The sequence below is a fragment of the Chenopodium album genome, chromosome 20 (assembly GCF_948465745.1).
Source record: "Chenopodium album chromosome 20, dcCheAlbu1.1, whole genome shotgun sequence".
Taxonomy (NCBI): Eukaryota; Viridiplantae; Streptophyta; class Magnoliopsida; order Caryophyllales; family Amaranthaceae; genus Chenopodium; species Chenopodium album.
The window spans coordinates 41,471,842-41,496,146 of NC_137853.1; the positions used below are offsets into that span (position 1 = coordinate 41,471,842).

General features: G+C 35.0%; 3 protein-coding genes across 3 annotated transcripts; 2 read left to right on the forward strand and 1 right to left on the reverse strand.

Annotated features, from left to right (window-relative positions):
- Positions 1-1,284: 1,284 nt before the first annotated feature.
- LOC145598423 (uncharacterized) lies at positions 1,285-4,944 on the forward strand. The gene is made up of 2 exons (XM_081654774.1): positions 1,285-1,888; positions 4,142-4,944. Exons 1-2 carry the CDS (start codon positions 1,453-1,455, stop codon positions 4,687-4,689), a joined length of 984 nt encoding a protein of 327 aa, XP_081510900.1. The 5' UTR covers positions 1,285-1,452; the 3' UTR covers positions 4,690-4,944.
- A 2,412-nt stretch (positions 4,945-7,356) lies between these two features.
- On the forward strand, positions 7,357-10,074 carry LOC145598637 (protein trichome birefringence-like 6). Its single transcript, XM_081655015.1, has 5 exons — positions 7,357-8,208; positions 8,487-8,679; positions 8,823-9,013; positions 9,286-9,444; positions 9,545-10,074. The coding sequence occupies exons 1-5, from the start codon at positions 7,490-7,492 to the stop codon at positions 9,867-9,869; spliced, it is 1,587 nt and encodes a 528-aa protein (XP_081511141.1). The 5' UTR covers positions 7,357-7,489; the 3' UTR covers positions 9,870-10,074.
- A 559-nt stretch (positions 10,075-10,633) lies between these two features.
- Positions 10,634-22,335, reverse strand: LOC145597964 (histone-lysine N-methyltransferase EZA1-like). Its single transcript, XM_081654243.1, has 18 exons — positions 22,172-22,335; positions 20,310-20,477; positions 17,883-17,984; positions 17,413-17,684; positions 17,105-17,266; positions 16,384-16,468; positions 16,081-16,215; positions 15,911-15,958; positions 15,751-15,819; positions 14,238-14,914; positions 13,424-13,547; positions 12,900-13,123; positions 12,638-12,769; positions 12,082-12,169; positions 11,940-11,987; positions 11,733-11,861; positions 11,424-11,501; positions 10,634-11,341 (listed from the first exon to the last, which is right to left on the reverse strand). Exons 2-18 carry the CDS (start codon positions 20,346-20,348, stop codon positions 11,147-11,149), a joined length of 2,607 nt encoding a protein of 868 aa, XP_081510369.1. The 5' UTR covers positions 20,349-20,477; positions 22,172-22,335; the 3' UTR covers positions 10,634-11,146.
- Positions 22,336-24,305: the final 1,970 nt, after the last annotated feature.

The window sequence follows — 24,305 nt, forward strand, 5'->3', positions numbered from 1 at the left end:
GTGTTTGTCAGATATAATATAACAAAGCTTCATTTTTTTTTTTAAAAATGTTTTTGTATGAGTATTATCTTAACTAAAATTTTGGTAACTTTACTTTAGGGTTGTGAATTAACTTTTATTTGGTAGATTAGAAGGAGCAACCTAACTTCAAAGTGCCTATAGTATGGAGTATGGACACAACGTATGGTATGATTAGACTCATGGATATGAGATATATTGTACTGTTTGGGTAGTAATTTCACTAATGAATGAAGTAATTTGTTAGCGTGTACAAGTAGGTGGAAATCAATTGAAAAAATGTTTAATGATATTATAAAAGAATCGAAACAAATATTTTTTTTTTAACAACTAAACACATGTGTGAATTTTCCATCAAATAACCAAATTAAATTACTAGTACATAAATAAAATACGGAGTAAGATCTCTAAACAATAACAACTGAAAATGGACAACTTCTTATATTTTGGAGCAAAAACATGAACCACCTTTTTAATTTTATTTTGATATGAAGTAATTTTCTAGTTTTACACGGACTAAAATTTCCGTATATATCTATTTTTTTTCCCAAATATTACCAAACCCCACCACTCATCATACACATATTGTCATATTGGCTTCTTTTTTAACTTTTTTTTCGTTCATAAACAATTTAAATAGAAAATTCCAATCTAATCACAACTTTACAACCTAACATGCTCCTCAAGAAACTTTTTTTTTTTTTTTTTTTTTTTTTTGATTCATGCTCCTCAAGAAACTTTAAATAACGCTTTGAGAATAAAATACACACATTATTAGTTCTCAAATGTTACACCAACTCACCATCCTACCTAGTTCCTATACCTTGGAAACCATGCATCCTTCTTTCTCTAACCTCTTTTCCACCACTTCCCACCCATCTCCTACGTTCTCCTTACTAAAAATTTCACCCATCTAATCGAGTTCATATCCTGTCAATATCATTATCATATATAACCTATATTGTCACGTTCTATTATACTGTACACCAAAAACGTATAAATTTTCTATCACACACTCTAGAATTAATAACTAAAGTATTGGAATATAAGATAGCTTAGCTGGTAAAGTTTTATAATAATTTCTTCCAATCTTATTTTAGTTAACCAAACCTCGATCTATAAACATCGTTGTCGTTCAAATGAGATTAAGACATTAGTCACTATAATGGAATACTATCATACTATATACTATCCGTCTATCCCATTACTTTGTCAATTTCTTGCAAAAGTCACAACTACACTTACACAAAAGAAGATCACAAAATAAGGAATAAAATCAACCATATTATACACAATCAATTTTATTACCCCTTTAAAAAAAAAGAGATTCATTTCCTATTTTCCTACCTACAAATACAAATAATCTCAGTCCAAAAAAAACACCACATTCTTTTTTTCTCTCATTCATTCATTCTCTCTCCTCTCATTTTAACAATGGGTTGCATTTCCTTCATATTTTCCACCAAATTCATTTTCTCTCTCCTCCTCTTCTCCGCCATTCCTATTGGCATCCTCATCACCCTTGAGAGGACCCCACCATCAACCCACGTGTACCAATACCATAGCAACAGCTGGCTCAGGGAATGTGCCAAGTGGGATGATCTCAACCGTCGATTTCTCGTCTCCTACATGGAGGGTGGTGTAGGAGAGCTCAAACTCGAAACCGATGATGATCGTGTTTTGGATGAAATCACAGCTTTTAAAGACGTTGACTTGGCTGGTAATGCTTCCGTCGGTATTACCATTGACCGGTTGAGGAATCGTCTTCTGGTTGTTGCGGCTGACTTGATTGGTAATCGTTACGGTGGTCTCGCTGCTTACGACCTAACCTCTTGGCGTCGTTTGTTTCTAACTCACCTTACTAAACCGGGTATGTAATGTTTCTCTGTCGCTAAATGTTGTTCCTACTTTAATTTTTTTTTTTTTTGGGTAACGATGATTCTAGTAAAAGTAGGCATCCGCCAAATCAGGTAAAGTAAAGCATGGAAGATTTTGACTTTTTTAGTTAGGATTTGCTAGACTAATAAATCCTGGCTGATAGTAAATGTCGATTTTATTGGTAGACTACTAGAATTAGTTAGACCGTAATTTTACGTGAAATAAATAATGTTTGATTTTTTTTTTTTTTGAATATGGGATAATAATTGGTAGATTAGGAGGATATCTTTGTGACGAAAGAAATTTTGATTTTAAGGATTTGAATGAAAAATCAAACAAAGAATTTGAAAATGAGTGGCTCGCAATTTGACAATTGTTATGCTTAAAATATTAAAATTACCATATAAAATAGTACCAGATTTTTGTAATGTTGTTGATGACTTATTGACTTGTATTATCTTCTTTTGGATTGAGATTAAACTTTTCCTCCTGTCAAAAAATTAAAAAAAAAAAATAAAAAAAAAAAGAAAGAAAGATTTCCTTATAAAAGTAGCTACTACGGAGTACGTATTATTAACAACTCATGTCAGAATACAAGTACTAATACAATTTTAATATGTAGTACTCGTATTAATTTGGAAATTGTTAAAGATAGAGAAATTAATGTTTAGTAAATTATAATGGCATTTATAAAATTTTAATTACTACGAGTAATGATTAGAGAAATTAATGTGAGAATGAGCTTAAGTTTCCCGATCCCTAAATCATCATTTACATATAACTCGTTTTTATTAAATTTGAATGTTTGCTTGATTGATAATCGGTATAATCTTTGGTGATCCGATGACACATACAATCTGATAATTTTTGTTATCAAATCTGGTATATATATAACAACTTGATTCGTGATTATCTATCTGCACACATATAATATAAACAATGGATTAGTGATTTACGTAGAGCGTGTAACACAATAAACAAAGAATGGAGATCCGCATTAATCGTGTAGTGTTTTGTTTGGCGCACACAAATACACGATACCCAAAACTCATATTGTCCTTACAGTCAAACCTTCACCTTTGGTTTCTGTTCTTACTGCTCGACTATTATCGTAGGCAACAATATACCCCTTCCGTCTCACTTTACTTGTCTCGTTTGGTCAAACGACACAAGTAAATTTGTATAATATTTTTCTTTTAACTATAAGTAGTTTATTAGCAAATGAGAACTTTAGGAAATATTTTGAAATGTGTCAATTAATAAGAAATGAGTGAAGTCATTCAATTCGAGTCTAGTCATAAGAAATAGGTGAAGTAATAAAATTCGAGTCTAGTCCAATTGTTAAACAAATATAGGCCTCTAGATGTTCAAGTACTAGCAGATAAATGTCAGTTCATTTAAGTGTCAAACCAATTCACTCCATAAAAACTTCAACGTATTGTCTATTTGTCTTATCCACCTTAAATTTGAGAAAAATAATTTAAACAATCAAGTGGAGTAAAACAATAGTGTAGGGCATCAATTAAATTAATATGGTGAGTAAAGTAAATGTTATGCCTAAGCCTAACCCACCAATTTGACCTATATTAGTTACGGAGATACGTAGTAGGTAGTGCTCCGATCCTTATATTAAAGTCAATATTGATATAAATAAAGTACCATTGATATGATGTAATACGAAGTGAGTCGTATAGTCCATAACAACTACTCGTAACAAGTACTTAAAGCCAAACTCTGAGAGATTGTTATATACATCCGGGTGTACGGTACACCCATGAGCATTTTGTTCTCATCCTGATGATTGTTTTTCATTTGATCATGAAATGAATAACAAAACTAGCTTTGAGTTAGTTGGATGCACAGTACACCCGAATGTGTATAAAATATTTCACCAAACTCTAGAGAACATATGAAATACAAGAATAGTTTTATCAAAGCCGATATTAATATAGGAAATGTAGTGTCTCCTATTCTACTATATATGTGACAATATTATACGATAAATAGTTTTGAATTTTGAATATAAAACTAAAACGGAAATAGATACGGATAAAAAAAAAACTATTCTTTTTAGGGATGTTGTACCAATAAATGTAACTTTGTTTACATCTTACATCTAATACTAATTGCATACTAGCTAGCATTATTATATTTGTACGTAAGATAATGATTTGTGCATCTTCTAGCCCAATATTTACACCAACGACACCTAATTAAACTTACAAGCTTATTACTAAATGTTCAGGAGATGAAAAAGCATTTGCGGACGATGTAGCCGTTGATGAAGAAGGCAATGCATACGTAACCGATATAAAAAATAGCAAGATTTGGAAGGTTAATGTTGATGGAAAGTTGTTATCAATCATAAAAAGTCCACTTTTTACTCCAAAAGAATGGTACAAAAATTTGGTAGGACTCAATGGGATTGTGTACCACCCTGATGGTTACTTGCTAGTTATTCATACATTTTCGGGTAATTTGTACAAGATCGATTTGAAGAAGGGAGAGGAAATCACGTTAGTGAAAATCGTTAAGGGATCACTCCAATTTGGTGATGGGTTAGAGTTGTTATCTCCGACTAAGCTCGTGGTTGCAGGGAACCCTGCAGGGCGGTTGGTGGAGAGTACCGATGGGTGGGAGACTGCTTCCGTGGTTGGGAAGTTTTCCGGTGCAATGCATAGGTTGGCTACGGCTGCAACGGTGAAGGATGGGAAGGCGTATATAAGTCATTTGATTGGGATGGGATACCCTAAGAGGAAACATGTCATTGTGGAAGCTGTTTTTAGTTCTTAGAAAGGAGTTCATTTGTGGGTTAATTATGTTGAGTCATTGATACATTATTGTCTTAGACTCTTAGCTTAGGTTACTTACATTTTTTTATGTGTGTTTTCCTTGAATTAAGAGGAAAAAGAGTTGAAACAATATTTGAAGGGGGCTAGTTAATCGTTTCCCTAGCCAAGTTATAGTACAATATTGGTATAATATTGATTTGTAATTTGGTTTATGAATCAAATGAAGAAAAAGAAAAAGATGGTTTGGTTTGTTCTAGCTTTAGCCTAGGATGAAAGTATGACTTTGCCTGACTTTTCTTGTTCTAGTTATTCTTCCTAAGTTTTGTTCAACAACTCTAATTTTGGAGCTTTTGGGACATAATGTCGGAAACTCACAAAATGGCAAGGGATCTATCTTGAAATCATATAATGCCTTTTGGAAATTGGAACTATGTACGTTGTGTATATAAACAACTTAATTGACAGTTTAAAGTTAAAGTAGACGATTCCAACCATCCAAAAGACAACTTGGGGTATGTGGGGACCAATGGGAAGCATCCGACTTGTTTTATTGTCGAGTTCAAAAAAGTAAAAAATTGTCCAAATTGAAAGCTATTACCCACGCTTTGGACCAATTTTAGAGATTTCGAGACCTGGTGTCAAAAACTTTTAGAGTGGTAAGGGATGCATTTTGAGGTTATATAATGTTGTTTGGAATCATATATGCCACTAGTCGGTTATATAAAGACATGTGGCGGCTTTGAGTTAATTAAAGGAGGTGTGTTCGTAAACTGTTAAATTAGCAATTATATAAGGCAAAGTGAATAGTTCCAAGTTTCCAACCATCTATAATGTCCTCCCGAGGTGTCATGGGTCAATAGGAAGCATCCTGACCAAATTCCTTTTCAAGTCCAAAAAAGTCGAAAAATGTCCAAAATTTAAGGTAAATTGACCGTTTTAAAGCAAATTGGATGGTTCCACCCACCCAAATAGACTCCCGGAGGGTATTAGGGACCATGGTAAACATCTGAGCAATTTTTATTTTCGGGCGAAAAAAGGTCAAAAAATTCCAAAATAGAAGGCTATTATCCACGCTTTTTGAGGAATTTTTTAGGTTACGGGGCCCGGTGGCGAAAAGTGTTGAGACCTAGGGGATGCATCTTAAGGTCATATAATGTCGTTTGGAACCATATATGACCTTTATACATTGTCATAAATGTCCGTGGTATCCTTGAGTTCACGAAATCGGTGCAAGTTGAAAACGGATAAATTGGCCGTTTTAAGGCAAATTGGATGGTTCCATCCACCCAAATAGACTCCCGGAGGGTATTAGAGACCATGGTAAACATCTGGGAAATTTTAATTTTCGGGCGAAATAAGGTCAAAAAAATTCCAAAATTGAAGGCTATTATCCACGCTTTTTGAGGAATTTTTTAGGTTACGGGGCCCGTGGCGAAAAGTGTTGAAACCCTAGGGGATACATCTTAGGGTCATATAATGCCGTTTGGAACCATATATGACCATTATACGTCGTCATAAATGTCCGTGGTATGCTTGAGTTCACGAAATCGGTGCTAGTTGAAAACGGGTAGACCGTTTTAAGGCAAATTGGATGGTTCCGCCCACCCAAATAGACTCCCGGAGAGTATTAGGGACTATGATAAACATCTGGACAATTTTTATTTCCGGGCGAAAAAAGGTCAAAATTTTTCAAAATAGAAGGCTATCCACGCTTTTTGAGAAATTTTTTAGGTTACGGGGCCCGGTAGCGAAAAGTGTTGAGACCCTGGGGGATACATCTTAGGGTCATATAATGCCGTTTGGAATCATATATGACCATTATACGTTGTCATAAATGTCCGTGGTATGCTTGAGTTCACAAAATCGGTGCTAGTTGAAAACGAGTAAATTGACCGTTTTAAGGCAAATTGGATGGTTCCACCCACCCAAATAGACTCCCGGAGAGTATTAGGGACTATGATAAACAATTGGGCAATTTTTATTTCCGGGCAAAAAAAGGTCAAAATTTTCAAAATTGAAGGCTATTATCCACGCTTTTTGAGAAATTTTTTAGGTTACGGGGCCCAGTGGCGAAAAGTGTTGAGACCCTAGGGGATACATCTTAGGGTCATATAATGCCGTTTGGAACCATATATGACCATTATACATTGTCATAAATGTCAGTGATAGCCTTGAGTTTACGAAATCGATGCAAAATTGACCGTTTTAAGACAAATTGGATGGTTTCACACTTTCACCCACCCAAATAAACTCCCAGAGGATATTAGGGACCATGGTAAGCATCTCGAAAATTTTTATATCCGGGTCCAAAGAAGTGGAAAATCCACGCTTTCGGGCCAATTTTGTAAAATTTCAAACCTGGTATCGAATACTCAAAGGATTGAAGGAAATGTTGTTTGAAACTATATAAAAAAATTAAACGATCACATAAAAGTCCATGATGACCTTGAATTGATTTAAGTCAATTGTGTACGTGCATAATGATCGGACAAATAGAACTTAATCCAACGTACCCATCTACCACTCATGATTTATAATGTTGATTAGATTATGATTATTGATTTATAATTAATTAAACAACTCTCAACTTCTTATCTTTATGAATTTTGGACATGTCTCACACGTTCTTTTACTCTACAACTCACTCAGCTCCACCACCTCCCTTAAAAATCGATTCTTTTTTAGCATAAACTTTACCAAATAAAAAACTTAAATTATATTATAAATCGGCAAACAAAACTATTCTCAATTTAATTTTCAGATGCATTTCTTTGTTGTTCAAGCTTATTGCAGTAGCAAAGATGGAGAAGCAGAGAAATTGCTTCTCATTTTGGAAATCCACTAAATTTATGGTTATTTCTCTAACTCTTTCTCTCTGTTTAGTGTTCTTTTCATTCTTTTCTTTCTGGTTTATGCGAGCTTCTCCATTGATTCACCAAGAAGCTTATGTTCTAAGTTTAAGCTTTAATTCCTTAAATCTTCAGTCTTTAACAGTTCCTAGTACAAATCCATCTGATTTTAATTTTAATAATTCTACTAATTTGAAGAAAACCCAGTTACAAAAACCTGAAATTTCATCTGGGTTTGTTGTTAATAGTTCCATTGAAGTGACCAGTAGTAGAAATTTTACTGTTTTGGGTAAAAATTTCTCAGTTTCTAGAGTGAAAGTTGTGAATTTGGGGGATACCCATTTGAGGGAACTTCAAAATTCATCTGAGTTTGAGAGATCTTCTAGATTTAAGGATGGAATTGGTGAAGTTACTACTGATGAAGTGGTAAAAAATGAAGTTAGTTGGGTTGAAAATGAACTGAATTTGACCAAAGTTGGTAAAATTGAAGAGAAGAAGGGTAAAAATTGTGATGTTTCCAAAGGGAGGTGGGTGTTTGATGATAGCTACCCATTGTACACAAATTTCTCATGTCCATTTATAGATGAAGGGTTTAATTGCCAAGGAAATGGGAGGTGGGACAAAGATTACATGAAATGGAGATGGCAACCTCAAGATTGTGACATTCCAAGGTATTTGTAGTTGATAATCCCTTTTGCAATCATTTGTAGATGAAGTTAAGTTGATACTCGGACTTGCATTGTTGTTTTCGAAATGAGTATGTGTTCAAGTGTTGGACTCGAGTATTATATGAAGCGTTTTCGTGTTTTTTGACATTTTGATCCAAGGAATTATAGTTGTTTTTTTTGTAGGTAAACCAGAATATTTGATTTAGTTATATGTGGTAATTGGTAAGCTAGGATTTGGACTGTTTGAAAATACTAGTAATACTCTTTGATTCAAATGTTAGGTTCAATGCAACAAATATGCTGGAATTGATTAGAGGAAAGAGGCTAGTCTTTGCTGGTGATTCAATTAATAGGAATCAATGGGAATCATTGCTTTGTTTATTGACGAGTGCTGTTAAAGATCCCAATAGGGTGTATGAGACACGAGGTCGAAGGATTACTAAGAATAGAGGGGCTTATAGTTTCAAATTTGTGGTGAGTACTCAGCTCCTTCAGTACTTGTGTGTTTCCATAAATTGATTTTACTTCAAAATCATCCGCCTTGTTTAAATTCGTATTAGCTTTTACAGAATGTCTGAACTGATAGTGATCACTACTGTGGTGATTTTGCAATGTAGGATTATCAGTGCACAGTTGAATTCTATGTGACCCATTTCTTAGTGCGTGAAGGCAAGGTGAGGATGGGTAGGAAGCATAAGGAAACGTTGCGAATTGATAGCATAAATAGAGATTCAGCAAAATGGAGAGGAGCTGATATCTTGATCTTTAACACTGGAAATTGGTGGACTCATTTCAAGACAAAAGCAGGGTGAGTTAATTTTTATAAAATGTTGAAATAGACTGTTTAATACTTGTTGAGTTCAGATTGGAAAGCATCAGCACTATTAGGAATTATGAATCACATTTGTTATGTAAAGGCATATAAAAAAATTGTCACATCTCCTAAAATAGCAACAATTATGATTGGGAAGGGAATGAAAACATCGAAAGATTGTCTCAATTCTCTCAAAGTTATTATGTATCTTTTGTACGAATTCTATGTCTTTCTGAATTTGTATTAAACAATGCAATTGCATGTAGGATTAACTATTACCAGGAAGGTAAGCAAGTTTATCCCCACCTTGATGCTATAGCAGCTTACAGAAAAGCTCTTCTGACGTGGGCTACATGGATCGATAGATTTATAAATCCTCACAAAACCCAGGTTTTCTTTCGAAGTACAGCACCAGCTCATTTCAGGTTAGTTCTCTACACAAACATACAACTTACGTAAGATTATGTGCATCAAAGGTTGCAGTGAACCTTTTCACTCTAAAAACCTGTCTGGTTTGCTGAACAGAGGAGGGCAATGGAATACTGGTGGACATTGTAGAGAAGCAAGGAGACCGCTAAATGAAATGTACATAGACAATCTTGATAAAGATCATATTGCTCGGGAGGTCATCAATACGATGAAAACTCCTGTTACATTTGTGAATGTAACAGGATTATCGTCATATAGGATAGATGGTCATCCTTCCAAGTATGGGAAAAACCCAGGAAAGAAGGGATCGTCAGAAGATTGCAGTCATTGGTGTCTTCCCGGGGTTCCAGATGCTTGGAACGAGCTGATTTATCATCAGTTACTTATAAAACAACAGAAGAATCTGTATGCTAGGTGGTGAGCATTAGAACAGTATTATTATAGGCGTTCACACATTCTTTGATTAACTTTTTACATTTGATCTATTCTCTGCTGTTAGATACTTAGATTCAGATTTTTTTTGTAATGAATTGTAATGAAAGAGGGAAACAATGTATGTCTATTGACTAGTATAATACTGTAACAACACGATATTGTATGGTTAAGGGATTCAAGATTCGAGTATCAATTTACAATGGATTGTAATAAGATTTGATAAGACCTAAAATGGATCTGATTATCTTACCTAAACATAGACCTATGCAAATTTACTATCACTTGATGTTATTTGGAGCTTTAGATTGGTTTTACAAACGGAGTGAAAATTAATAGGCAATTGATATGAAGATGATTCATTCAAAAATTGACCTAAATGAACCATACTCGAACCATTGACTATTCACTCAAATGTGACTCAAATAAAATTAGACCAAACGGAACATGATCAGAAAGACCACTTTGGCACCTCTAGTCTAAGGTTAGGCTTTGATGAACAAAGGTGGTAGTGTGATGGGCGCATATAAATGATTCTACAGGATCATAGAAAAATGATTAGATCTACCCTAATTTGATACGAACCAAAATAATAATCACATTTGCTAAATTTATGATAATAAAAATGCCTCATACATGTTACATCTAAAAGCTGGAAGCAAGGTCTAAGCTACAAAGGCGCAGTACGAGTAAAAAAAAAACTTTCTATTGCCTCTATTTGTTCTTCCTACTTTGACTTTGTTTACCTCTTAGAAATTTCAATTAAAAAAAAAAAAGAAGAGAGAGACGGAGAGAGTATGATTCAACATGACATTTTTACTTCGACCTCTTACTTTAGAAGAAAACATAGGGCATAAGTGACCAGCTATTGATCAACCAACAGATATTGTACAAGTAAAAAAGAACACACACTCAAAAGTAATAGTTCAACTCTAGATTAATTTCTTATTTCATCTCAAACTTTTGCTGCATAACTCTTTTTATAACAGCATTACTTATTTGGGTAATGAGTCATCAACAGAATTTCCTCAAAAATTAAAAAAAAAAAATCCAGATTTCCATAAGCTGTAAAATTTCAAATTTTGCCTTGTCTAAAATAGTAAAATTATTATCTTCCTATTAAGATTATTATTATTATTATTATCATCTTCCTACTCCATATGATTATCAAACATACTGGCTGATTGACAAACAGCCACACAAGTCCACTCGAGTTCCAATGGAAAACCCATGATTATGTAAACACATACACTGACCACATACAGCTCAGCGAGACTGATGTTTCCTTGCACGACGACTCTGAGAAGATACGAGTTCATCCTTCTTAGATTCCTTAGATCTCCTGAACCACGAAGGTGCTTGATCAGGACCATAACGATAGTCATAAAAGATTTCATCCATGGATTCAATCTGTTGTCCGGCAAAAATACCAACCCGATGATCTCCTCCCACCAGTAATATCTGGTCAAAGGCACCATATTAGTTGAGCTGATTAACTCCCTATATTGGAGGGCAAAGAGAGTGCAAAACAGAAACTAGGTACCTTGCAATAGCAGTTGGGGTTTGCTGAGTGATTTGCAAACTTCAATTTGTCTCCTCGACGGCAGGCATCAAGAACATACTGTGATCAAAAGAAGTTGTCATTTAAAGATACAGAGTAACAGAATTTTAATAATGTTCAAACTCATGCTGAACAATTTGAATTTCCCCCATTGTTCAACTATAAGTAAGCTCATTGCTCCAGATACACTCGAACAGTGTTAACTTAAGCATTCTACCCCTATTAGCGAAAAACAAACATCTAATAACATAGCTATTTAGCATATGATTAAAAACACACACACACACTTACGTGATCATTCAAGTCAAATAGATATGATGAATCTACTCGATCATATATTTTTCCGCGTTTATCAGCTTCTTGATGCGATATCAATTCGCCTGTATATTCTCCAAGGTAATCATGTTTATTCACAGTATTCTGCAATATCATGACACACTTTGTTAGAAGAGCTTGAAAATAGCATTAACCATAGTTACTCTATACCATGTCTCTAACCTTGATAAAAGCTCCCCATCCAACAACATCCGACCGTCCCAACAATATCTGAGCAAACATCATATCAAATTAAGAATCTTTATTTAAGAGCAAAACACTGTCAATGAAAAATATTGCTACTTAAGCATTCAAAGTAGTCTACCCTCTGCTGTTGCCTCAAAAGGAGCCTCATATTTGCACATTGTCCATCTCCTCTCTTTGGTGGTTCGCCTAGATCACCCCCACCGCAACTGGAAAAAGAAAATGCAGGAAAAGAGGTTTTAGCAAGTATAATTAAAGCAACCAGCTAATTAAAGCCACATATAGACTCTAAAATCATCAAAGTATGCCATGTAAATTCCAACCAAGCTCTAAAATGGTGCATCCCTACCACCTAAGAGATCCAAAAGGTTTGCTCTCAAATTGCAGATAATTTCAACTCGACCATCTTTATTCCATGGTTACCAGACTAAAAATACCTAATAATGTGATGAGGAAATACCGAAATATGCAATTTTCATATTATGACAGTATAATTGTTAATAATTATTCTTCTACATTAGGAACCAGAGCCTTGACCTCTGCTACGTCCAGAGATACACTTAGGTTTATGATTCAGTAGAGCACAAGTAGCACAACCTTAAGAAGGTATTAATCATATAGTGACAGACTATTTTCGCAGATGAAAAGACAAACTGAAAGTTGTAGTAAATAATTACCTAACCCAGCAATTACGACAAACATCTGGATCACATTCACGATTAGCTGCAAAACATGGGCACTGCCGGCTTCTACACTGACTCTTTGCACAGTGGCATCCTCGAAATCTATTTTTGCAGCTTTTTGAACACCTGTTATGGATTATTTAGCTATTATAATGATTATTTCTTTCCAATTGATATTTCTATCATGATTTTTGGACTGGAGAATTTTTTTACTGCATTTTTATTCAGACAAAACTCAAAAGGTATGTGTCTTTACCCACAGTACTTTTCGCAACAGTTTCCGCTTACTACACAGTAGCAGTCCTTCCCACACACAGACTCGCATGAACATGGTTTGTACAGCTTGTATGCCTTGCTTGCATCACTATCTTTTTTCAAGCTAGATGGATGCCCATTGGACTTTGTAGAAAATTTTAGTCTTCTTGCCCTTCCTTTTTTACGAACTATTCTTGATCTGGGTCTCATTACTATTTCGTGCACCTGGATAAAAATACTCATTAGTCTGTAAAAGTGGTACTTGGTAAAAATTGAAAGCCAGTACCCCAGAAGTTACATATATTCATACATACTGACCACGAGTTCTAGACATATTATTTGCACAATGCTAGAAAATACACAAGTGGGAAGCGAAGAGATTGAAAAACAATTTGCTGCTAGGAGTGCTAGTTTCAAGTAAGCAACATGCTCCAAAGGAAAATGAGAAAGCATAATAAAAAAGAAGGGACAGGGGGCATCAAGCCATCAAAAAATGCATATTATATTATCTGAATCAGCTCTTACATTGTCTTCTGACGAGTTTGCTTTATCCATTTTCTGAGTCAACAAAGCCCCATCATTCTGCAGGTAACTGGACACCTCGCTACAAGTCTTCAAACCAGGTAGAAAGTTTCTAGCTATCAGGCAACTGCAAAAGTTATAAAACATCTTTAGATTGAGAAAGTATAATAACATAAAATTTCATAGTCGGGTGTGAAATTAACCTAATGTCCTAGTCTACCTTACAAAAACTTGCTCTCTTTCCATTTCAGCTATACATTTTTTTTACAATAGCATATATGCCCTGTTTCAGAAAAACATGAGCAACTACAGAACGCAATTTTCCAGATTATTTTCCAAACAGCTATACAACTAGGTCTTTACCAATGTGAAATAGTACATCATGCAATATCAATCTTTTTTTTATCAATCGTACTAGAACAGCTTAAAATTTATATGACGTAAATCATTTGACAAGCCTATTTCAGCCATGTCAAAACTTTTAATGATCTAACAACAAACAAACCATGCATAGACTACCACTACCAGACATTTCTACTGTAAAACACTTATGAATTGCAAGACATGACTAAAGTTAAAAATATGGAATAACTAGATTGAACAAACAAATAAGTGAATAACAAAGCCTGACTTCTTTTAAAATAAAAAATAAAAGGGAAGCTTTCATCTAGATTGAAGCCTGAAATCTCTATATTTAATGTTGTAAAATCCACAACTTTTTGATGAAAAAAGAGTATCATCTATATTCTAGAATGGCCAACAATAGTAATTTAAAAAGAAAACTAATGTGAAATAACCAAATTAATTGCTCACTGACCTGCTTTTGCCAAACATTTTCAGCCCTTCCAGAAATAGAGATTTCTCCAAAGGCTTCCACTCACAACTGCTTGACAAATTTCTCCTTCCAAAAGAAACTGGTGGCTTCAGTTCCACCCTCCTACTAATGTCACTAACTTCTTCTCCAATAATATCATGGGTATGAGAACTTGAAGTGTCATCAGAACTTATATCATATAAAACGCCAGTAGCATGCCCCTCCATAGGATGTTTGCCTGTCTGTTGATGATCCAGATATTGAGATGACTCAACACTCAATTTCTTGCTTTTGCCAGATGAAATTGCACTTGCTGATACAGCTTTACTATTGACAGTCGTTGATTCAACAGCTTGAATTTTTGCCAGCTTCTTATTAATGGAACTTTCGAAGCTACCAGATCCCTCTAACTCTCTACCATTGTCATCAGTGATCTTGCGCTTTGCCACATTTGCATGAACTATAGGCGCAACTTTTAAAGCAGATAGGACTCCTGCAGTAGAACCTTCCCCAGTAGCAGACTTCAAAGTACAGCCTGTACCAAAATTTGCACTGCTTATATTCACTTCACAATTGAGAACACTAGAGCCTCTACTTTCCTCTTCTAAAATAACATGATCCATATTCTGTAATAAACGAGTATCTGAGCTTTCCACCAATTCTTCAGCAGTTTGTCTAGCCTGGCAGTTTCAAAAAATTATAACTACATTATTCAAGCTTTGCACAATCAAAGAAAAAGGAAAAATGCACCCCAGACAGATTAATAATGTACAGTTGTCCGTTCAGTTAGTTAAAACATAATACAGCTTTCCTTAGAAAAAGATCAGGTCCAAAGCGAGTAAATTTGAGTTCACATAATAATGATTCTATGTAGCATGACTTTAACATATCCATAAGTCAAAAGCTGCGGCTAGCCGGCTAGCAAATGGCAGGTTAGATTCACCAGTCATTGTGAAAAACATATGGATGATAGAAAGCCACACTTTACTTCGAGAGAAACTCAGCTATATCACCACGACCCAACATATCAAACCACAACCATTTCACTTGCATAAACATTTTCATGAGTGTGCAAGAATTGGCAAGCATCACAATGATCACTTGCTCTACTTCTCACAACTACATCATATTATTGACAGTTATTGACTCGATTTTTTATAATAAGTACAACCTTTGAGTTTCAATTCTTACAAGCCACTATCACTTCAAGTCTTCAACCACGAGTAGGAATAAACGATTTGTTAAGCAACAATGTTGTAAAACTAGTACTGCTAATTGTTAATCAACAACCTTTCATAACCAACCACCACTTTAACAAAACCTCTAGTAAGACAAACATCTACGGATCTCATCAATCATTCAAAAATTGAACATTCCATAATATTTTTACACTACCAAAAGTACACATTTTAAAGGGTAAAAAGCGATCCAATGACCCATTGCTTTCTATATACTTTGTATGTTAAAGGATGTTGAAAACTTGAAAATACAGGTCAGAATCAAGCATGAGATATACCAGGAGGTAGCACTGGTCACTGCAAGGTTTCCTGCCCTCAGGTTCAGGCAAAGATGATAGTTTTTCTCTCTGAAAAACCAAATGTTTAAAAAGATCAAGGGCTGAATAATTGCAGGGAAATAAATATGAATATGAGGAGAAAATAGAAAGAAGATCTCACAGGGTTAGCAGGAGGTTGAGAGAAGTCATGCGAACGACAGTCAAAAGCCTGTTAGAAAAAATGCCATAACAAGGAAAGGATGATAAAACAATTATAGGATACAATAAGCTAAATAGAAAAATGGCTCTAATCTATTATAAGGGTTTATAATACTAAAGATTGAAATATACCAAACATCGGCGGCAAAAAAGATAGTCAAAAGAATCTAAACAAGCACTTAAACTCTTCTCAAGAAACATGTTTTTTCCAGAAGAACCTTGTTCTTCAGACGCCTCAAGCTTCAGCTTTAGTTCATTGTACCTCTCCTGAAAAATTCAAAACAGAAGAACCTTACCTATCAGCAAGGGGGATTCATGAAAATATGCGAGGTTGGGATTTTTCAACTAAAATTGGGTGTCAGGCAAAAGTGCAACAGGAAACATCCACATCACAACACTAAATCACAGTTAGATTCAAGATAATAATGAGGATACCTGGATTTCCACAGGGGTGCCTCTGACGAAATGGCTAACCACATCAGCAACATCATCATCTAATCCATGCTCCTGAAAAGCCATCCTTAAGAAAGGAAATAGGGAAAGTTCCTTTATATCAAAGTACGAAGTAATATTAACCATTCATACAAAAAAGGAACCAATATACCACTATAACAATAATGCGATAAAGAAGGGAACGTTGGATAATACTCCGTAGTTTCTCATTAGTACTTCTATTAAGTCACGGAAAGCTCTACATCACTCAACAGCTGTAAAATCAAAAGGAAAATGTGCACTCACAGACACCACAAGTACCAAACACAAGTGCATCAATAGAGGAAATCAAGTCTATTTATAAGTCCTTAAAAAGATACACACCAAGTGTACTATTGACCAAAAAGGGCCCTTCAGTCAAAAATTTATGTGAAATTAGTAAGAAATTTTTATAAGTGAGATATTAAATGTCTTCTTGTTGACTCTTATGAGTCTGTTGCAGTCCAATTTTTGGAGACTTAAAACAAATTAAATAAATAGCCAATAGAAAAACCAGATACTGAAGCTATGAGACAGGGGATCACCACAAACAAAATTTGATTTTTGGCGAATGAGTTCAAGAAATATAAGCAAAGGAAACATGTATACACATTGAACATGCATTTAAATGTAGAAAACCTTAAATTAACATTTTTAACAGCTCGGGCACCTTGAATATGCTTACCATAGAATTCGATCTTCACCATCAGAAAAATCACGCTTCTCTGCCTCAGCTTCTTGAACATCATCGTCACTGTCACTGCATATCAGTGCCTCTTTTCCAGATTGATCATAGTAGATACGTCTCCTACCAACGACTGACTGGTCTTCCGCCATTCTCTGATTTCTATGTTACATGAGAAATAATAATTGGCATGAAATTGTGGAGATGCTTAATCTTAATCAGGAGAGCATAAATCTTAAAAGGCCATTTACTTATTCTTTTTAGACAAATCAACATCCATTACATACATAAAAATATGATGTTCACACCTATCCAGAAAAACCCATGTTGTATATGTCGGTATCCTTTGAATCCTAGGTAGCTTGATGCTTTTGGTAGATATGATTTCATGAACATTAGCAAAGCCTTTGTCTGCTGAATCAAGTAGATACCCATTCATCATGCTGAGAGATGTTTCATTTCCTAAACAAGGAACTTCACATGGTTCATTTCTCACTGCAGAAGGTATCCCTTCAAATGTTGCTGCCATGCCTCCATGTATATGACTCTGTAGTTTCTTCTGACACTTATCAAGTTTTTCCTTCAGAAAGATACAATCACCATTAGTAAATAAGCCCTCAAAGTGACAGTGTCTATTCCCCAAAACCCTGAACCCCATGAGAATTATGATTAAATCATGCCTCATCAAAGAGGAAGCAACTGTATTAGTCTCTATCGAAGGACACTTGAAAACAAGGTTTAACATACAAAATACATAAAGGATCAACTGACAGCTAACCTTAATTTTCACTTTTCGATCTGCTTCAATTTCTTCTTCCAGACGGTAGATCTTGTTAATTAAGTTACCATAGCCCCTTTCCATCAGATCTTTCAAAGACGCCTGAACATTGATAGACTTAGCAAAATATTCCATACCATGTACAAATTTATTAATGATTTTTTTAATTAACGGGCATGACCCAAGTGACCGTGACAACATTCACTCAAGATAAAAGCAAACACAATTAAGCTGTCAGCACCTGTTAAGTCCAAATACTTTCTTGTCTACATCTCATCTCAAAGATGAAGATAATTAACACCAACGACATTGGGACAAGTTGCTATTGAATTGAACTCAAAATCAGACACATTCTAGTTTATAGTTTACCAAAACCCTTTAAATGCAATTTTATCCGCGTAGTTGTCACTTGTCAGAACCACCTATGGATCTGGTCATATGAGACAGGAATTATGTTGAATATATAAAAAAAAAAAAAATTCTTATTTGGGCTTGTGTCACTTTGAATCAAGCTAAATATGGGACAATTTAGTATCATACTGAGTTCAGGTTGGGTCAGTAAGATGTAAAACAGGGTCAGAAACTGGGTTGGTCTTGATTATATGCATTTTACAATATAAGAGAGCCAAAATCTAGAGATCATGACTCATGTTTGAATAGAGACTACAGGGGGTCCAAGTTGATGGGAAAAGCCAGCCAAAATTCATGACACCATGACAAGTTGCAACCATATATCTCAACAACATGACTATAATTGATAGCTCACTCACCTCACCAAGCAGTCAATCTCAGGAATGTCACATGTTAAGTGCCTCTAGGATATCTATAAAACTCTCCAACGCCTTACTAAGTACCAATATATAGAGCCTTCATTAAATCACACTTAACTCGGATATATATTGACTTAGGCTATAGGGCAAAGAATCCCTCCAAGACTAGTTTCTCTCTATTCTAAAGATCTTACATCATAGAGCCCAACTTCAAGCAGAACTATTTGCCACTCTTAATTTTAGACCAAAATAGAGACCATACTTACATAAGACCTTAAAAAACCTTTTATGTAAAAAAGACTAAGTCCACTTAATTCAGAGATAAAATTAAATAAATCATTGCAAGTTATATATAAAGATTGATTCTGCCATACTAGTTTCTGACATTCTGTAAGCTAAAGTATGCCAATACCAACAAAACCAAGCAATTTACATCATATAAGCTCCAGATAGGCAAGCAGTGACTTAAATAATCGTTTCCCATCACCATACAGAATTCCAGTTTATTTTTTTTAACCAACTAATATCATTCTACGCGTTAGACTGTCAGTGATACTAGAGAATGAAGGAAACAAAAATGAAAATACAAACATTTGAGCTGGCTAGTAACTGCAAAGGCTACATGCATCAGGATTTAGCAAAACCCCTTGTATCTTGCTTAAGATCAGTTAGGGATTCAATAAGGTTTAAAAGGACCACTATGCCTAATTTGAGACATAATTTTAGGATCCCAACTCCTAAGAAATAGACCCTGCAAACCACAATAAGTTTTTGATGGCGATGTGCTAAAATCTCTATATTTTGTTTTCTTATGCAAGCTTGAGAGAAGAATGAACAAACCAAAAGTTTGTACTTGCAATATGACTAATTTAGAGAACACCAAAAAATTAAAACTATAAGGGGAAATTGGTCAGTATTCATGCTCAATATGACCATAGGAAACCTTCATGTATAATAAGAGTTTGATTAGGGAACATTGAATATGGGCCAAAATTCACATCTATGTATTCTGTAATGGTGAAATATACGCCTAGTAGGTCTTTCCTAGATATAACCTTATACAGTTCATTAAAAGGGGTAGAAACCTCTTTTTTATAAAATCAATGCATCCTTTGAGAGATAACATTCAATGTAATGTACATCCACTTTATCACTATAGACCTCCTTTGTACTCTCTTTTTTATGCAGAGATGGTGTCAGTGTATTGCTTACACTAGTTCGTCATAAAAGGAATAGAACGTTATTCCTATGCTAGACATGCATATTAAACAGCAAGGCAGATTAAATTCCACATAAACTCCAGGTATATTCAGCTGTTCAATTTCTGTATTTAATATTACATTAAAAGCTTATATTTAACTAATTTAAGGATGTATAGTAGGAAAAAGTATGGCCAATAACTTAGTAACTTCCTACTTCAACAGGTGATCGATGCATTAAATAAGGCATTGCTACATCTCTCTATTGACTTTTATACTTATCTAAATTCAGGATGAATTCATGACATCACCCAAAGTCCTCAATAACCACTGAGAACAAGAAAACACAGTGACATATAGCTAAAGCAAACTATTAACACCATATTCTCCCACTTCATCCTACACGTTCAAGTATTTCATAAGGAAGCAAACAGTGCAAGGAGGGAAGAGATGCTGACCTTTGGCTTGGACAATGAATCATGAGTTCCAGACACCATGGCTCAGATTCAGAGGACAGCCAAAATTGTAATAAGAGTCCAGCTGCAGCACAGAAAGTGGAGGACTACTGTTAAAAACCCGATGTTACAGTACACCAGGCCCACAGTCCCTCAATGTACGTAAACATCCTACAACAAGAAGAAATAAGCTCTTAATGGCATCTAGCATTCTCTACAAGCCCATTGCTATGTAACAAACTTTGAACTCCCAACCAATAATTATCAGTTGAACAACATTTCGCAAATGTAGCAAATACAATATTACTTGCTGGAAAACTAGTTCAAATATTGAACATCACATCATTCAAAGGAACAGTGTTGCTTTATGGTACAGAATGTTGGGCTTCTAAAAAGGAGCACATTAAAAAGACGGAGGTTACGGAAATGTGCATGTTAAGGTGGATGTGCGGGAACACTCTCAGAGATAGAATCAGATTTGACTCAATGAGGTTATTCGCAAGAAAGTAGGTGTGGCAGGCATTGCAGACAAACTAAGGAAAAAAAAGTCTGCGTTGGTTTGGGCATATAAGATGGAGACCCGAGTGTGCACCGTTTCGAAGAGTGGGACCATGGAGGGGTTAAACGAGGGAGAGGGAGACCAAAAAATGACTTAGTTAGAAGGAGTTAAGAAGGATATGAGTTATATGGATTTGCATGAGGATGAAGCATTGGATCGTAAGGGATGGAGGAGGAAGATTTATGTCGATGACTACACGGAATAATCAAATTTGGTTCACGTAGCCGACATCTCTTATGGGATTAAGGCTTTGATTGATTGCTTGAAGAAAATTCTTCAAATCAATCAACAATCAATCAATCAAAGCCTTAATCCCAAAAGTGGGGTCGGCTAACAAGAAAATTCTTCAAACTTGGTGTTAATTAAGAAAGATGTCGATTCCCCTCAAACGTAATTAATAGTATCTGTCAGATGTGTAATTGTTACAGCTTAGCATAACACTGATTAAATTTCATGATAGCTCAGTCAAGTTCAGGTCCAATATGTTAGGGTGCAACTGTGAGAGTCATTCTCAGGCTAAAATCAAGTTAATAATATTTGTTCAAGGCTCCAAACACTCAACTTCAGTTCCCCTTATACTTTTAACTTTTTAATTCTAGCACTTAAAGTGAATTTCTCAGAATTTACTTGGTCCAACCTTAAAACAACCCGACTTAAAACCAATTTGGGAGATATAGATCAGAATGTCAGATAGGTCCATGATCCTAAACATTGAAAAAATGCCAGAAATAGGTTCCTAGGGCTGGACTCCATCAGAATTCTACTGTCAATGGCATGAAACCAAAATTCTAGAACTGTCATTCTCGAATTATGAGGTTAAGGGTTCAATTAAAGTCGGGTCGGTTTTTGACAAGCCTATCATGTCTCCAGAAAGAATTAAAAAAAAAAAAAAAATACTTTGTATATATCACAACTTTTTTTGGACACCCCAAATTAGAGAGGGAAACAATTTCAAGATAAATTTGATCACCCTTTCTTAAGCTCAATCAAATTATCAAATAAACAACAACAATTCCCACCCCACAAAAACTAGAACAGCATAAAAATCAGCAATATTCAATGAAAATTCATAAAAACAATTCCGTCAATACTTCATATAAATATGATCAAATTAACCAAAAACCAAGGAAATGATCAAAACATTCAAAACCCATGTCAATAAAAACTGATTATCATGGATTGTTTCAAAACATAAAAAAAGTTGTGTCATTTCATCAAAAATATCAATAATAACAGATACAAATTGGGGATGAAATCGAGAAAGGGGGATAACATACAAGATACTAACTTTGAGAAAATTTCATACCCTTTTAGCTTTGTTGGTCCTCCAAGCCTCAGTTCAAGGTCACCAAAACAGAGAGAGAAAATGAGAGAAAGAAAGAGAAAGTGGGTTGAAGGAATTTGGGAGAAAAAAAATGGAGAGGTTTTGATGATGAAGATGGTGGAAGTGGAGGGGGGGAACTGTAGAAGAAGAATTTGCTACTTTGAAAAGTGAGATATTTTGCAACTTTGGCCCATTTTAAAGGAGTGAATTCCTTAGGTGGGTCAAGTTGTGTATTTTGGTTGTGTTTATGAATGAAAAAAAAATTAGGGAAGCTAGAAATTGATCTAACATCTTTTTTAATCTAAGCTTTGGTAATATCGAATTAGGTTTATGCTATCTTGAACTATTGGTCAAATGGATAGGCTGGATGAAGCTGGCACAGGCTGTTAGTCAAAATGGATAGACTGGATCAAGCTGGCACAGGCTATTGGTCAAAATGGATAGACTGGATCAAGCTGGCACAGGCTGTTGGTCAAAATGGATAGACTGGATCAAGCTGGTACAGGCAATTGGTCAAAATGGATAGGCTGGATTAAGCTGGCACAAGCTATACTTGGTGAAGGCATTATCTATGGATGTTGCTGCCAGCTAAGTCATTGCTAGACAGCTTCTTGTTTGGTAATAGTAAAAGGAAATTTGGCCAATTGGCTGAGGGTATGGGTATTATTGTCATTTATTAGTCAAATTATTGGTCAATAAATTGGTTCACGTCATAAAAGTATAATATCTCATAATACCTTAAAAATCTTCCAGCATTAAAAGATGGAGGATATCAAAATTTAATAGCGTTGGTCAAAATGAATAATTGAATATACTAGGTCTAGCTGGCACAAGGATTGTACAGCCACGTCATAAGACATTAAGTGGAGGCATTATCTATGGATGTTACACCCACCTAGGTATCTCTGGACACCTCCTTGCTAATGGTAAAAATAATTTGGGTCAATTAGATGAGCGCGGTGGCATTAGTCAATTATTGGTCATAGTTCATGTCACAATAGCAAGATATTTCATGATACCTTAAGTAATCTTTCATCATTTAAATAATGGAGGATACCGAATTAGTATTGCCATCGTTTAAAGGATGGAGGATACCGAATATTAGTGATTTAATTGAATTGATCAAAATGAGTATACTAGGTTAATCTAGCATAAGACTAGTACAAGCCACGTCATAATAAGACACTAAGTGTTGGCATTATCTATAGATGTCGCTACAACCTAGGTCATTGTTGGACACCTCCTTGCTTGGTAAATGTAAAAAGAATTTAGGTCAATTGGGTAAGGGCATTGGAAGTATGGTCATTCATCTATCAATTATCGGTAAGCAAATTAGGTCACATTATAAACGCGTCATATCTCATGAATTTTTTAAAAATATATCTCCTATCATTTAAAGAATGAGGATATTAAATTCATATAAGACTAATTTAGTAGAGTTGGTAAAAATGAATAAAATAGGTCAAGCTAGCGCGAAATTAGCACAAGCCGCGTCTAAAAATACTAAGTGGAGGCATTATCAATGGACGTTGTTGCCGCCTAAGTTGTATGTGATACTATGATACCAATTTTCAAATATTATAATCTAAAAATTAAAAATTTGGGTATGTTATCATATTAGTCTTAAGATGAACGATTGATAGCTAAGAGCAACTTCAACCACATAAAATTTTTAAGTATACCTCTTTTGGAGCTATTTTGTGCCCCAATAGTTAGTTACTAGTATAATACGCGAAATCAGAGCGATTTAGGAGGTGTCGGGAGGTGGTGTTGGAATTTCACATAACACTACGGGATGAATCCTGGGATCATATAATATTGTGTGGACCCATATATGACCATTAACCAGCAACGTAAAGACCCCGTGAGAGCTTATAGCCAATACAAGAGGCATGTACGAAAACGGGTAAAATGACCATTTAAAGGCAAATTGGATGGTTCCACCCACCCAATTAAACTCTCGGTACCATGGTTTCACCACTGGGCCCCAAAACATCAAATTTCCTTTAAAAGCGTGGATTATAGCCTTCAATTTTGTAATTTTTTGACCTTTTATCGCCCGAAAATAAATATTGCCAAGATGTTTACCATGGTCCCTAATACCCTCTAAGAGTCC